Source organism: Hyaena hyaena, unplaced genomic scaffold (assembly GCF_003009895.1).
Source record: "Hyaena hyaena isolate Hyena2069 unplaced genomic scaffold, ASM300989v1 scaffold_292, whole genome shotgun sequence".
Classification (NCBI taxonomy): Eukaryota; Metazoa; Chordata; class Mammalia; order Carnivora; family Hyaenidae; genus Hyaena; species Hyaena hyaena.
This window is the reverse complement of record NW_024080924.1, coordinates 392,362-405,374: the sequence shown is the minus strand read 5'-3', so window position 1 is coordinate 405,374 and position 13,013 is coordinate 392,362. Positions and strand designations below refer to the sequence as shown.

The 13,013-nt window shown below is 44.4% G+C and overlaps 1 protein-coding gene across 1 annotated transcript in view; it reads left to right on the top strand.

Moving 5' to 3' along the window:
• Positions 1-13,013, top strand: part of RYR3 (ryanodine receptor 3) — a 364,667-nt gene that overhangs the window by 110,920 nt on the left and 240,734 nt on the right. Inside the window, exons 16-18 of the mRNA XM_039247258.1 lie at positions 1,342-1,460; positions 7,606-7,739; positions 9,962-10,203. Coding sequence (XP_039103189.1) covers positions 1,342-1,460; positions 7,606-7,739; positions 9,962-10,203 — 495 coding nt within the window. The remainder of the gene's footprint in view (positions 1-1,341; positions 1,461-7,605; positions 7,740-9,961; positions 10,204-13,013) is intronic.

Sequence of the window (13,013 nt, the reverse complement as noted above, 5' to 3'; positions counted from 1 at the left end):
CACCCGTGTATTCCCAAGCCCCTGTTTTTTCTTCCATGCCTCTCTGGGCCAGAATACACTTCATACTAATTGATGGAAAAAGACCTTGAGAAAACCAGAATGACAGAGAGTGTTTTCAATAAAACCAATAAAGGTATTGGCCAACTACTTCCCTTATGTTTTCATCATGGTGTGTTACCCTTGTAGCTGCCAGGCTGCAGGGGCACCCATTTTTCTTAAGCCTTCCCTTCACAGAGAAAATCATCCAGTGTGCCAAGAAAAGGGGCAAAGATAAACTTTATTTAGTGAGTTTATAGTTTGCTCGATACACAAGTGTATCTAAAATGAAAATAATTTCTGGGGTGGTTCCTAGATAAATTCTTTTTTTTAAATTTTCTTTTAATTTTTAATGTTTTATTTATTTCTAAGAGAGAGAGACAGTGTGAGCAGGGGAGGGTCAGAGAGAGAGAGACACAGAATCTGAAACAGGCTCCAGGCTCTGAGCTAGCTGTCAGCACAGAGCCTGACATGGGGCTCGAACCCACGAACCATGAGATTATGACCTGAGCTGAAGCTGGTCGCTTAACCGACTGAGCCACCCAGGTGCCCCGGTTCCTAGAAAAATTCTTATTTGAGGAACACTCACAGTATTTTCTAAATTACTTGAAGGACCTCTAGAATTTATAGTAAACTGGGCATCCACCTTTTTAATTAAATATTGCTTGGTCTGACCCAAATGAAGAATTCCATTTTGCCACTGCTTCTCTATAAATTTTTTCTTTTATTAACTGAAGTATAACTAACACATAGTACAATGTTAGTTTCAGGTGTACAATACAGTGATTCAGGAGTTCTGTACATTACCCACTGTTCATCATGAAAAGTATGCTCTTAATCCCCTTGCACTGTTTTCACCTATTCGCACCACCTCCCCTCTGGTAACCACTGGTTGGTTCTCTGTATTTGAGTTTGTTTTGCCTCATGTTTTCTTTGTTTTGTTTCTTAAATTCCACATGGGGGTGAAATCATATGGTGTTTGTTTTTCTCTGGCTTCTTTAACTTGCTGCTTCACTAGATCTTGACACAGAAGGATCATGTCTTTGTCCAAGAAAATGGGAGGTAAGGTTAATGCCTAAGTAAAACTCCTCTCTAAATTACAGACTGGTTAGGCCCCAGAGGCTCCTGAAGTCTACCAGAGATGGCTGCAGTCTTTGTTCTGGCTGGAAATATTTCATAGGTTCAAGGAACTGATAACATTCTGTCCCCTGAGGATGGTCCTTTCACTCATAGGTCAGGTTTCTGAAGTATGGTCAGTTCTGAAGGATATTTAACGTCCACGTGATTTTTGTGGCATTTTTACAGGTATCTTGGAAGTTTTGCACTGCATCTTGATTGAAAGCCCAGAAGCCTTAAATCTGATAGCAGAGGGCCACATCAAGTCTATCATCTCCCTGTTGGATAAGCATGGGCGGAACCACAAGGTGGGTATCTGAAAGAAGGACCCAAACAGTGATTGACTTTTCCTGGCTTTTCCCTCCCTCCTGCCTCGTCACCAGTGTGTGTTACGAACAGCATGTTGACTAGTCTCTTTCTTGGCTTTGATTTGAAAGTGAAAAAAAAAAAAAAAAAGAATGTCTTAGGCAACTGAGGTTCTTAAAGACCCTTCCTTGCCTAGGAGCCCACTCCAAGCCAAACTGTCACACTGGGGCATGGATGTCCCCTCTCCATTTCCACCAGCTTCCCGAGCACAGCTCACCATCTTCAGCCCTGAACATGAGGCCGACTGTTCCAAAGATCTAGGAACTTAGTAGTGGAACAGCTAATACCAATCTGTAGAAAGAAGATATACAAAACTCAGATCAAAATAGCATAGAAAGTCTTGGCAATTGGCTTGTTATTAAATGAGATCAGATTTACCCTGAGTTGAACCAAGTGAAGGAAATGAATCTCCTTTGATGCTCATGAGCAAGCAAGAGCACTGACACAAAATAGCTGTGTGCTTTGGGGCCTCAATTATATCATCTGTGCAGTGGAGACAATGGCACCTCCTTTACTAAGGTAAAAAGCTCCATCAGTTTTTTAGGGGTCTTAAAGCTCTGTCATCTCTGTTTTTATGGAGTTACATGTCGAAGACACACCAATCTGCAGGGTAAGTCTATTACAATATGTTTTCTCCTGACCCTTCAACATCCACCCTGTGAATGGAGTGTTACTATCCTAATTAGTGAGCAGGCGGGTACCCCAAGGCTGAGAGGGTGTACTTCAAGAGTAGATGACATGAACGACAGTGGCTGTGCTCCTACAGAGTGATGAAAATTCAGCATAGTCCCTGGCCTTCTATGTTTGCCATCATTTGGGGACACTGCTCATTTGAGACCCATTTCAGGGGGTCCAGGAGAACAAGCCTCGGCAGCATCGTGCAGGTGTGCCTGCCTCAGGAAGCAAAACAGCCATGGTCTTTAGCATCTGTGAAGCTGCTTGACGAAGAACAGAAAGAAATATGTGGGGCTTGTAATTGCTTTCCCAAATGTGGTAAATCAAAAGCAGGCATGAGGCTCTAGCGTCAGACCAGTGTCTGTATGCTCTGACATGTTCTCTCCTGTCTGCAAAGCATAATAAGTAATTGATCAGCACCAGGAAACACATGGTCTGAGCCATGAGCTACATGCAGATGTTGGGAGGAGCCCTTTGGCTATAGAAAAGCTGCTCTCATTTCCTTGCTCCTGGGTCATCTTTATGATCATACCACACAACACACTGTATGAGTAATCAGCTTTCTTACAGCTTCTTTCAGCCAGGAGCTCCAGAGCATTTAATGGGTATTGCTTGGTGGCAAGTCCATTACTATTCTGTCCATTCCACAGTTGAGAGATCTGAGGCCAGTAAGCTGAAGGACTTGGCTTAGAAATCATGACCTGATCTGATAGGTTACCCGAGTGTACCAGCAGAGCAGTCCTTAATCTTTGGGGAGCCAAGGCACTGTTGAGAAATTCCAGCCATGTTGTAAAAGTCCAGGCACTATGTTCCCAGTACATAAAAAGTCTTCAAGGATAGCTGTCCCTTTTTTTTTTTTTTTTTGTCTCTGGATAGATTTTTGGAGGAAGGTTGGCTTGCCATGAATTCAGGCTTTCCTTTAGAAAGTGTCTGATTGAATAACTTTTATTTTCAAAGAGAAATCTGTGTCAAATCATCACCAGGGGTCTTTGTGGTAGCTTGATAACGAATGTGCAGACTGATGACCAGACTTCTGATGTGACGTTTTTCTCTTTGCTTGGAAAACACCAAGGTAATAATGTTTGGCTACCCATGCTGCTCCATTTTATCCCGTCGTGGTTTTTCACATGTCTCTGATCTATTCACTTAGTTTTCCGTGAAGATAGTGACTGAAAATATATAGATTTAAGAAATTGTTTTTGTGTGTTTATCTTTGAGAGAAAGAGACAGAGTGTGAGTGGGGAGGGGCAGAGAGAGAATGAGGGATACACAGAATCCAAAGCAGGCTCCAGGCTCTGAGCTATCAGCAGGGCTTGAACTCACAAACTTCGAGATCATGACCTGAGCTGAAGCCGGACACTCAACCAACTGAGCCACCCAGGTGCCCCAGAAAATATACAGAATTTTAGAAGCACAAAGCACCTCACAGCTCTCCCAGTCACAGTAATTATGATGATGATGATGATAGCTAACATTTATTTTACATTTGACAAATGCCAGGTGCTGTCCTCTGCCTTCCCATGCATTTTTTTCTTTGTCCTCAGTATGACCCCATGAAGTGGTGTTATTATTTCCACTTGACAGAGGCAGAAGCAAGGGTGAGACATGGGCCCTGAGATGTTAAGCCATGTGCCAGAGACCACACAGCTCATTCATGACAGACCAGGACCAGACTTTGAGTCTCCCACTCAGTGTTTAATATTCTCTTCAGTGTTTCTCAGACTGCTGTTTGTGAACATGTTCTTTGGGGTCCACATGTTCTGTGAGAATATTTTTAATTGTTCTTATTTTTGTAGTCCTCTGAATACAAAATGGCACAGTGAAGAATTTATAATGAGAAGGCATTTTTAGACCAGTTAGGGTTTCTGAGGCTGGAGTTTGAATGCCCCTGTGGGTCTATCTGTGGTCTCTAGCGTCGTGACATTTTTCTTTAAAAAAAAAAAGTATCATATGTATGATAAGCCATACAGATGACTTACCAGTGGTAAGAAACATACTATGCTAGTTGCACTGGTTTTTATTGTTTGGTAAAAAGAACAATTGGAACGTTTTAAGTCACCCTTTAATTTCCCCATGGACTAAGCATCTAATAATAAAAATAAAACGTACCATTTTTACTTACCCCCCAAACCTAGCTTACTCCAAACCTCCTCAGAAGTCACAGATAAATACGTTGAATTTTACGAGGATTTGGAGCCACTGCTGAGAAAAATGTATGGTAAAACATAACCTCATTGGTCCCAAAAAAGCATACCTCAGAATCAGAGGTTTGGCCTGGGTTGCGGGGAAGATAGAACACAGGTAAGAAAACCATGAATTCCCACACAGTTGCTATAGTAGCTCCATAAAATGCTCTCTGAGCCCCCAGGCAGCCAAGGCAATATAGAAGCCTTTCTAGCCACCCAGTTCACATCTGCAACAAGAAAAAAACCTGTTCTCGGGGGCTTCAAAATTTTCATTTTTCAAATACAGGACTCAATAAAAAGAATCACAGAATAAATACAATTAGTATTTTTACAGAATTTATGCAGAATAATTCCATTTTAGCATGGAGCTCTTTTTATAGATAAAAGCTGAAGGACACGATGTAACAGCCAACTGATGTTTCCATGGATGTACAATAGGTATTTATTTTTGAAGGAAAATTTCCACATAAGCCTATGTTTGGGAGTAGAGACTAGTGGAAATAAAAAGCAAACAGAGAGGACCTTGAATGAAAGGTGGGGTCTGTAAATGATTACAACCGGAAGACTATAACCTCTATGACGTGAGCCAGGGAAAGACTCCAGTTGGACCAGTGTGTAGATCAGGGAAGCCTAACTCCTATGACAAACAACACAGATTCTCACTAGGAAGATGTATTTTTGCTCACACCGTCAGCCAGTCATTGGGAGGGCTTCAGGCTGTATGGCCATTTAGGGGAGACACAGGTTCCCTCCATCTAAGGGCTCCACTGTCCCCTAGGACCGGGCTTCACAGAAGGCGATGTGCTTTACTCATTGTGTTCAAATGAAGACTCTCAGCTAGAAAGTCTGGTGGGGGTAGGAGTGGAGGGGAGCAGAGGGAGTGGTCCTGAGCACCTACATTTCTGGCAAGTTCCTAAGTGATGTCAGTGTCATCTTTCCCGGGATCACTACATCTGGCTGGGAAGAGAGTGTGAGTGTGTAGAGGACTGTGTAGAAGATTATTAGGGACCAGGTCTGAAAGCGATGTAGGTCATGCCCACCCACTTTCCATTGCCCACAACTCAGCCACATGACCCCACATAACTGGGAAATGTGGCCTCTGTGGGCTCAGGAGTAGAAGGAATGGGAGTTTGGCGACTACTCATCAGTACCTGCCACATTGAGCCACGTTTCTCCGGGGTCACGAAGATGCCCCCTCTCCATCAGTACAGTTGACCCCCAGGCACAGTGCTTATGCATCCCCTGTGGTGGTCTGGTCTTGTCTGCACTCCCTTCACCTGTAAAAGAACCCATTTAAACTTTCTCAGAAAAGGCAGTCTGGCCCCATTCCCATTTCACCCCAAGAAAGGCCTCCTAACACAAAGCCTCAACAGTGCAAGCCCTGTTGCTTTATGGCATCATTTACTTCTAGGTGAGACACTATATTAGTCTGGTTCTTCTCAGTGAGTCTTTTCTTTCCTTACTGTTCCTGGTGTATCTGGATTAAGCTCTGCTCTCCCTCTGGCTGTGACAGCAAGGCTCCTGCAGCCCTCACTCCAAAGCAAGACATAGGAAAATGTGTGATAGGCTGGATTAGATAAGTGTTTGATTTCCTGGCTATCGATGGCTCTTTGCTTACCATGAGAAATTATCCTCAGGATTTCCAGTTCCACGGTCAATACATTTCACAGAGCGGTAACATAAGAGTCCTCCATTAAACTGCCTTTGGGATTCTTTCCTGCTTGTCCAGTGAATGTGCTTTGTATTTATCTGGAATGAAATTGACATTCAGGGAGTCAGGTAGAAAATTGGTTTGTGAGAATTATGGATACTAATGCCAACAACCTGAATTCATCCAACCCCACTAAGCATCGAGTCTTACTAGCCACTTTGAAAGACTGAAATGTGGCGGCCACAGTCTTGTCGGTTATTATTTATCAGCTGCTGTTTGCACATTCCTCCCTGTAGGGCACTGAGGGAGGAGCAGTGCCTGGCCCAGAACAGTTTGCTCTGTCGATCTAGGTACACAAAATCTGAATGAGAGACGATACTACACAGGGAGCCTGTGGCTCGAAGGCCGGGGGGCTGTTCCCGCTTCCCACACAGCAGGAAAATGTAGAGGAGCGGAAGTGGCTTGGTGGCTGGCCTTACAGGTTCAGGGAATGCTTGGGCTCTGGAAGGTTTGCTCTTACTCGAGGGAGAGAAGGAGAGCTGGTGAAAGGCTGTTGAATACCATTTGTATGAACAGAAGTGTATCTTAATGAATTTTGAGGCTATCACCGCAAGAGACCCAGGAACTGGAATCTGCCCTACTGTCTTCTCTACTGACCTGTGTGAGGTTCCCCAAGCCAGCTACTTGTGAGGGACCTTGGCCAAATGGGAATCTGAGTCTTGTTAAATAGCAAAAATTCAAGGAAATTTTAAAGACCTAATTGGCTTTATTAATCAATTCATGATTTGGGCAGCAACCTGTCTAGCAGTGGAGGGGTGCTCCACGGGACCACAGAAAAGGAAAGGCTTTAAAAAGAAGGGAGGGAGTTGGGAGGGAAAGGAAATTACTAGCAAAGAATCCATTGTTTTAGGCAAGGTCACCCTCCTATTGGGAACAGAAGGGATCTATCAGTAAATTTCCTACTTCTGACCAGGAAATCCCCATGTTGACTAGTTAAAGGTTACATTCCTAGGGATTTGAAACTACAGTTAGACTAGGCATTAAGTCTTGGCTTACTGACTTGGGACCTTAACCCAAGTGATGCCATTTTGGGCCTGTGGTTTCCTCTTTAATAGTGCCTTTCACGAAGAACTACACGTGTCTGCTGATCGCAGCACAGGGGTTTGCCGAGGCTGCGTGGGGGCATAAACTTAGCCTTGACACCAGTGAAGTGCCTCATCTCATGGCTGGACTATTAACCCAGACAGTCTGTCTTCACAGCTCATGCTCCCACTTGTTTTCCCAGAATGGTGATCACAGGTCATGTGCATAGTTTGGAGGGAAGGGGTCTAAGATGAGGTCAGAGGGGCTAGAAGGAATCCATCTTCATTTCCCCAAGGGGCAGCAGGCTGCAGCGTGCTCACTGATGCCTGGTGAGGAAGGTGTGGTGGCCTTGACCCTGAAGAGGTCCCCGCACCTGTCACCACCACCCCTTCACAAGACCTGCTTCCTTCATATGTCTTGGCAATGAGGTCCTGCCCACTGTGCCCGCCTGGTGATCCTAAGGCTTTGTGGGTGGGGTGTGTCCTGCTGCAGGTTCTGGATGTGCTGTGCTCCCTCTGTCTCTGCAATGGGGTCGCCGTGAGAGCCAACCAGAATCTGATTTGTGACAACTTGCTCCCCCGGCGAAACCTCCTCCTGCAGACGCGGCTGATTAACGATGTGACAAGGTGAGGTCACTACCGCCATGCCCAAGTGTCATCTTGTTTCCAGACAGGAAAGAAAGAGGGCCGATCCGAACTCCAGTGCTGCCTCCCCCTCATTTCCATAGCAAAGGGAGCACGTAAGATGAGACTGGGCAGACGTGTTCTTTTTTAGAGCCCTGTACTCCAGCCCCTTTCACAGAGTTTTAAACATTTCCCCTGAAGTAGCCAACAGCTGAGAATATGTTTCACCTGAGGGCTGAGGAATTTGACCTGGGGTGGTCTATCATGTTTCAAGTTAGAGTTGAGTACAGATCTGTACCTTCTTCATAATGTATTCATTTTTGTTTTAATACACCACCTTTGGTTTTTAAAAATCTTTTATTTTTTTAAACCTAGGTCAGCTACTGGATACTTCCAGCGCTACTGAGTTGGTCCTGCTTTATTTATTTTATTTTATTTTTAATTTTATATTTATTTTTGTGAGACCGCAAGGAGGGGAGGGGCAGAGAGAAGGGGACAGAGGATCCAAAGCTGTGTGCTGACAGGCTGACAGCAGTGAGCCCAGTATGGAGCTCACAAACTGCAAGATCAAACCATGAGATCATGACCTGAGCCCAAGTCAGATGGTCAACCCACTGAGCCACCCAGGTGCCCCTCAAAATCTTGTAATAGAATGGAGGTCCCATGTTTATCCTATGGTTTCTTGCATCCTATCGCACATGGCCATCCAAGGCTATCCGTGAGGATCAAGATGAAAAGCATGGGCTCAAACAGAATCCTAGCTTGCTGGTCAACATATGCAGTCACATGTGGGTCACATGAACTCACTAGACTTAAATCTGGCAGGCCTAAGGTACTTTAGCCATTTTCTACCCAGGCCCACTCCATAATCTACAAGGCGAGGAAAGAATGGCTGGGGAGAGTTGACTTTCTTTCCGTCCCAGACTGGTTTTCTCTGGCCCACCCAAAATGGGACGCAGCCCAGCACAGTGGCAATCTAAGAATAGTGTTCCAACCAGAAACACTCTAAATGGTTTGTCCCAAGGTTTTAACCATTTTTTCTGATATATTAAACCCTCCAGCCCTTGTCAAGGTTGGCTAAGAGTGACTTCACTTCTCCCTTTTTTTGCCGTCTTCAGTTGAATTTTATTTTTTTTTCAGCATTCTTCATTGGGGTATAATTGACAAAATTAAGGGATATTTAAAGTATAGAATATGATGATTTAATAGACCCATACATTGTGAAAGGATTTGCCCCATCAAGTTGAGTAACACATCTATTGCTTCACGTATTTATCTTTTTTGTGTGTGAGAGAGCACTTAAGTTCTTCTCTCTTGGCACATTTCAGTGATGCAATAGTGTTACCAACTGTAGTTACCATGTTACACATTACATCCCTCTACCATATGCATAAGTGAAAGTCTGTATCTTTTTACTAACTTCTTTTTGCAACCCCCTACCTCTGTTCCTGGCAACCGCTTTCCTACTCTCTTCTAGTTTGACTTTTTTTTTCTTTTTTTAGATTCCACATGTAAGTAGTTCCTTGCAGTATGTGTCTTTATTTGGCTTCCTTCTTTCTTTCGAGAGGGAAAGAGAAGGAACACCAGTGGGGGAGGGGCAGAGAGAGAGGGAGAGAATCTTAAGCAGGTTCCACGCTCAGTGCAAAGCTCATTGAGAGGCTCAGTCCCATGAACCGTGAGATAATGACCTGAGCCAAAACCGGGAGTCAGACATTCACCAGAGCCACCCATGTGCCCCTGGTCTGGCTTATTTCCAATAGTAATTTCTTAATGCTTTCCAGAGGCCACTGTTACTAGTCATGCTTAGGTGACAAAGCTGCTGCTGTGGGAATAGGGGACCTTGAACCAATTTCCCAGGAGATGGAACTTGATTAAGTTTTCCCTTCCACTTACAGAAAGACACAAGGATTTATAGTATGCGGCTCTGTGACATTTTCAGCATCTTTTACCCATGGCCGACACTCAGTAAATGCTGCTTTGCCTTGAACGGAACAAAGAGACGTTCTATATTTTTAAGTAGAATTAACGTCCTGACGCCTCCCCCTAAGAAATTGACCAAGTGTTACAGGCTCTAAGCTTTTCCTATTTTTAGAATAATACGAAAAGCATGAAAGTGCTCTGGCCTTTAGTTGAGAGTGTGTCTTGTGGCCCGATGCAAACTTGCTAGCCGTTTCTCTCAGTGCTTGAGAGTCTGTACATGCCGCCTGTCCCACGTTTAATTTCAGCATTCGGCCAAACATCTTCCTGGGAGTTGCTGAGGGCTCAGCACAGTACAAGAAGTGGTACTTTGAGCTGATCATCGACCAGGTGGACCCCTTCCTAACAGCCGAGCCCACACACCTGCGTGTGGGCTGGGCATCTTCCTCAGGCTATGCTCCGTATCCCGGAGGAGGAGAAGGATGGGGAGGCAACGGTGTTGGCGATGACCTGTATTCCTATGGCTTTGATGGTCTTCACCTTTGGTCAGGTGAGTACCTTGCCAGAGCTTTGGCCCCTTCTCTCTTACTGGAGATGATAGGGGCTTGAATTGTTCAAGCTGCAGTGGTTATTTTCTGTGGAAAGTATACACACTCGAGAGTCCATACTAATTAGATGGTTAAATGGAAAGTGCATCAGATCTGAAATGAGACTGTCCTGCTTTTCCACCGTGTCTGGCACTTCCAGCTGCATGATCTAGTGTTGATCAGTTAATGGTTCGCAAGCCCGGTGACTATATCTGTACAATCCCTATTGCTTAGGATGTTCAGGGGATGTAGTCCAATGGGGAAAGAGAGTCAGCATTTGTTTTTTGAACAGTGAGCTTACATACCTTTCGTATATTTTTCCACTTTATCTGTACAATAACCCTTTCATGTAGATAATATTGACCTCATGTGATGTGTATGGAACCAGCACAAAGATATTTAAGTAATGTTTTCACGGTCACACTGAGAAGGATCCAGATTTGACAACAAGTCCATCATTAGGTCAGTGCAACATGTTGCTTCATGATACACTTTACAGAAGGCCTGGATTGGTGCCGGGCACGTTGTAAATTTTTTTTTTTTTTAATGCAACTTCCTTTTTAAAACTCCACTGATGATTTCCCCAAACATGTCTGTGGCCTGTGCCCAGAGGAATGGGTCAGCATCTGCCTGGATGAAAATGCAGGGCTAATTTTCAGGCATTTCCCTAGAACTAGAGCTCTACCTCTTCTGTCTCTTGTCCCCAGTATGTCCCCAGTATGTATCTTTTGCGAAACTGGATTCGTGGTGTCCCTTACAGAAATCCCTTACTAAGTATGCCTCTTACATAAGAAACAATGGCACACATTCCCCCCCAAGTCCAGTGCAAAGGAAAAGTTTGTCTCTACAACACAAGTCTATATGTTAATATTTTCCTTTGTAACTGGGAACTATGTAACCCATCACATTTTCCTTTTTCCCTCCGCTTTTGAGCTATAGCCATCACGTCGGGCTCTGATTACGTTTTTTGCAATTGGTCTACATTTTCGGTTGGTCTGCACGGGTTTGTTAGGTAATTTTTTCTGCCATTGTACTCTCAGTATAAACATTTAAAAACTTTTAGGAATGGTGTCCACTTACTTATTGATACATTTGTCCTGGATCATTTGTGGGAAGAAAAAAATCTGTGTGTGTGTGTGTGTGTGTGTGTGTGTGTGTGTGTGTGTGTTTGTCCCAGGGAACAGCATGGTGCAGACAAAGGCAGCTGCAAAATGGCAGAATGATGGGTGAGAGTGACATGAAAGCCTTGTCTTGCCATCCTCTTAGGCTCCCCACTTCCCTTCGCCAGTGCCATCTTCATGGGGAGTGACGGTGCATCTTCTCTTCCTGGTTCACGGAGCCACTGTGTCTGTGGCTGTACAGTAGTTGCCTCTCATGTAGGTTATCATCACATGTCCTGAGGTTCTCAAAAAGCTGTCTCTGGGGAAGTGATTTGAAAAGAAAAAGTCCTTATGCTTACACACATCTGCATCACTGGAGTTTGGCAGGGTTGAATCTGTGAGGGAGAACGAGCAGACTGACTTGAGAACATCATTTCCCTACTGCCTGCCGATGGCTGCTCCTCTCCTGTCATCTTGTCACCATCACCCAGGCTGCACCTGGATCCCAGGCTACACCTGAAGAGAGCTCTGCCCAATTGGTTAAGGAAATATGGAGGACGCCTAGACTGTTGAATGAAGCACACCGGACCCTTGTTCCAAAGAGAAACTAACCATTGTCAAAGGAAAAGTGTTATTCAGTCCTTCCCAGAATTTGTAGTACTGCGTGAGGGCACTTAGTGTGTCCCTTCATAAAATTCGCAGAATAAATACATCGATGAGCCAGGAGACAGAAAAGCCAGTGCATCTGGAAAAGGCTGCTGCTTGCATTTCACAACTCGAACATCCATCTAATTGTGTATCATTCCAGGAGCATGCCGTGTGCCTGTCACCCTTCTTGTCCCTTCTCTTCAGAAGACGGGGAGGCCCGATGCACCAAGCCCACACCGGTCATCACGAGCAGTGGCCCCTCTGATTGGGGATAGGAGAAAGGGACTCAGGACTTAGCATTTCAAAAGCTGATTGTGGCTCTCTGAATATTACCCACACTTAATAATATAATGCCACATATAGGTACATTTAGAGACCCTGACTCCCTCAGTCCTCAGTAGCTGATGAGATGTGGAGAGACCAGTGTCTACAAGATTTGCACATCTCGTGCTCATTAAAACAGAAAGCTTCTTTGGGTCTGGCATCATTCTGAATTCCCCAACCAGCACACAGGGAACATATATCTGGCAGAAGGCACTGTGGGTAAATATGCCAACATGTGTTCCAGCTGAAGAAATAGGGTTTCTGTTAATGACTACCGCCAGGACACCAATCTCGGACTATCTGATGAAAGGATAATTGTTGGATGAAGAAATGAAACGGAAACTATACTCCAACTTACTGCGGGATGTAATGGAGGGTGGCTAGGGAGAGATACTGGGAATTCCTCATGACAATTTTTCTCCCTTTTCCTTGAACTATAAATGCCCAAGTCCATTGACTTTAAACTTATCTGTATGCATAAATTAAGCTACTGCCTTGAACTTATCTTTAATGTACTTATTAAAGCATAGTAGATATTGTCGTCATTGGTAGGAATTATAGTGCCTCTACCATTTGGTCACTGGAAAGAGTCAAGGAGCAGCAGCATGGCTTTGGACTTGTGCCTGGGTTTGAGTCCCAGCTCTTCTGTTTACTGATTTTTTGACACAGGGCTCAGAGATTTGGTTTTCTCAGATAAAATG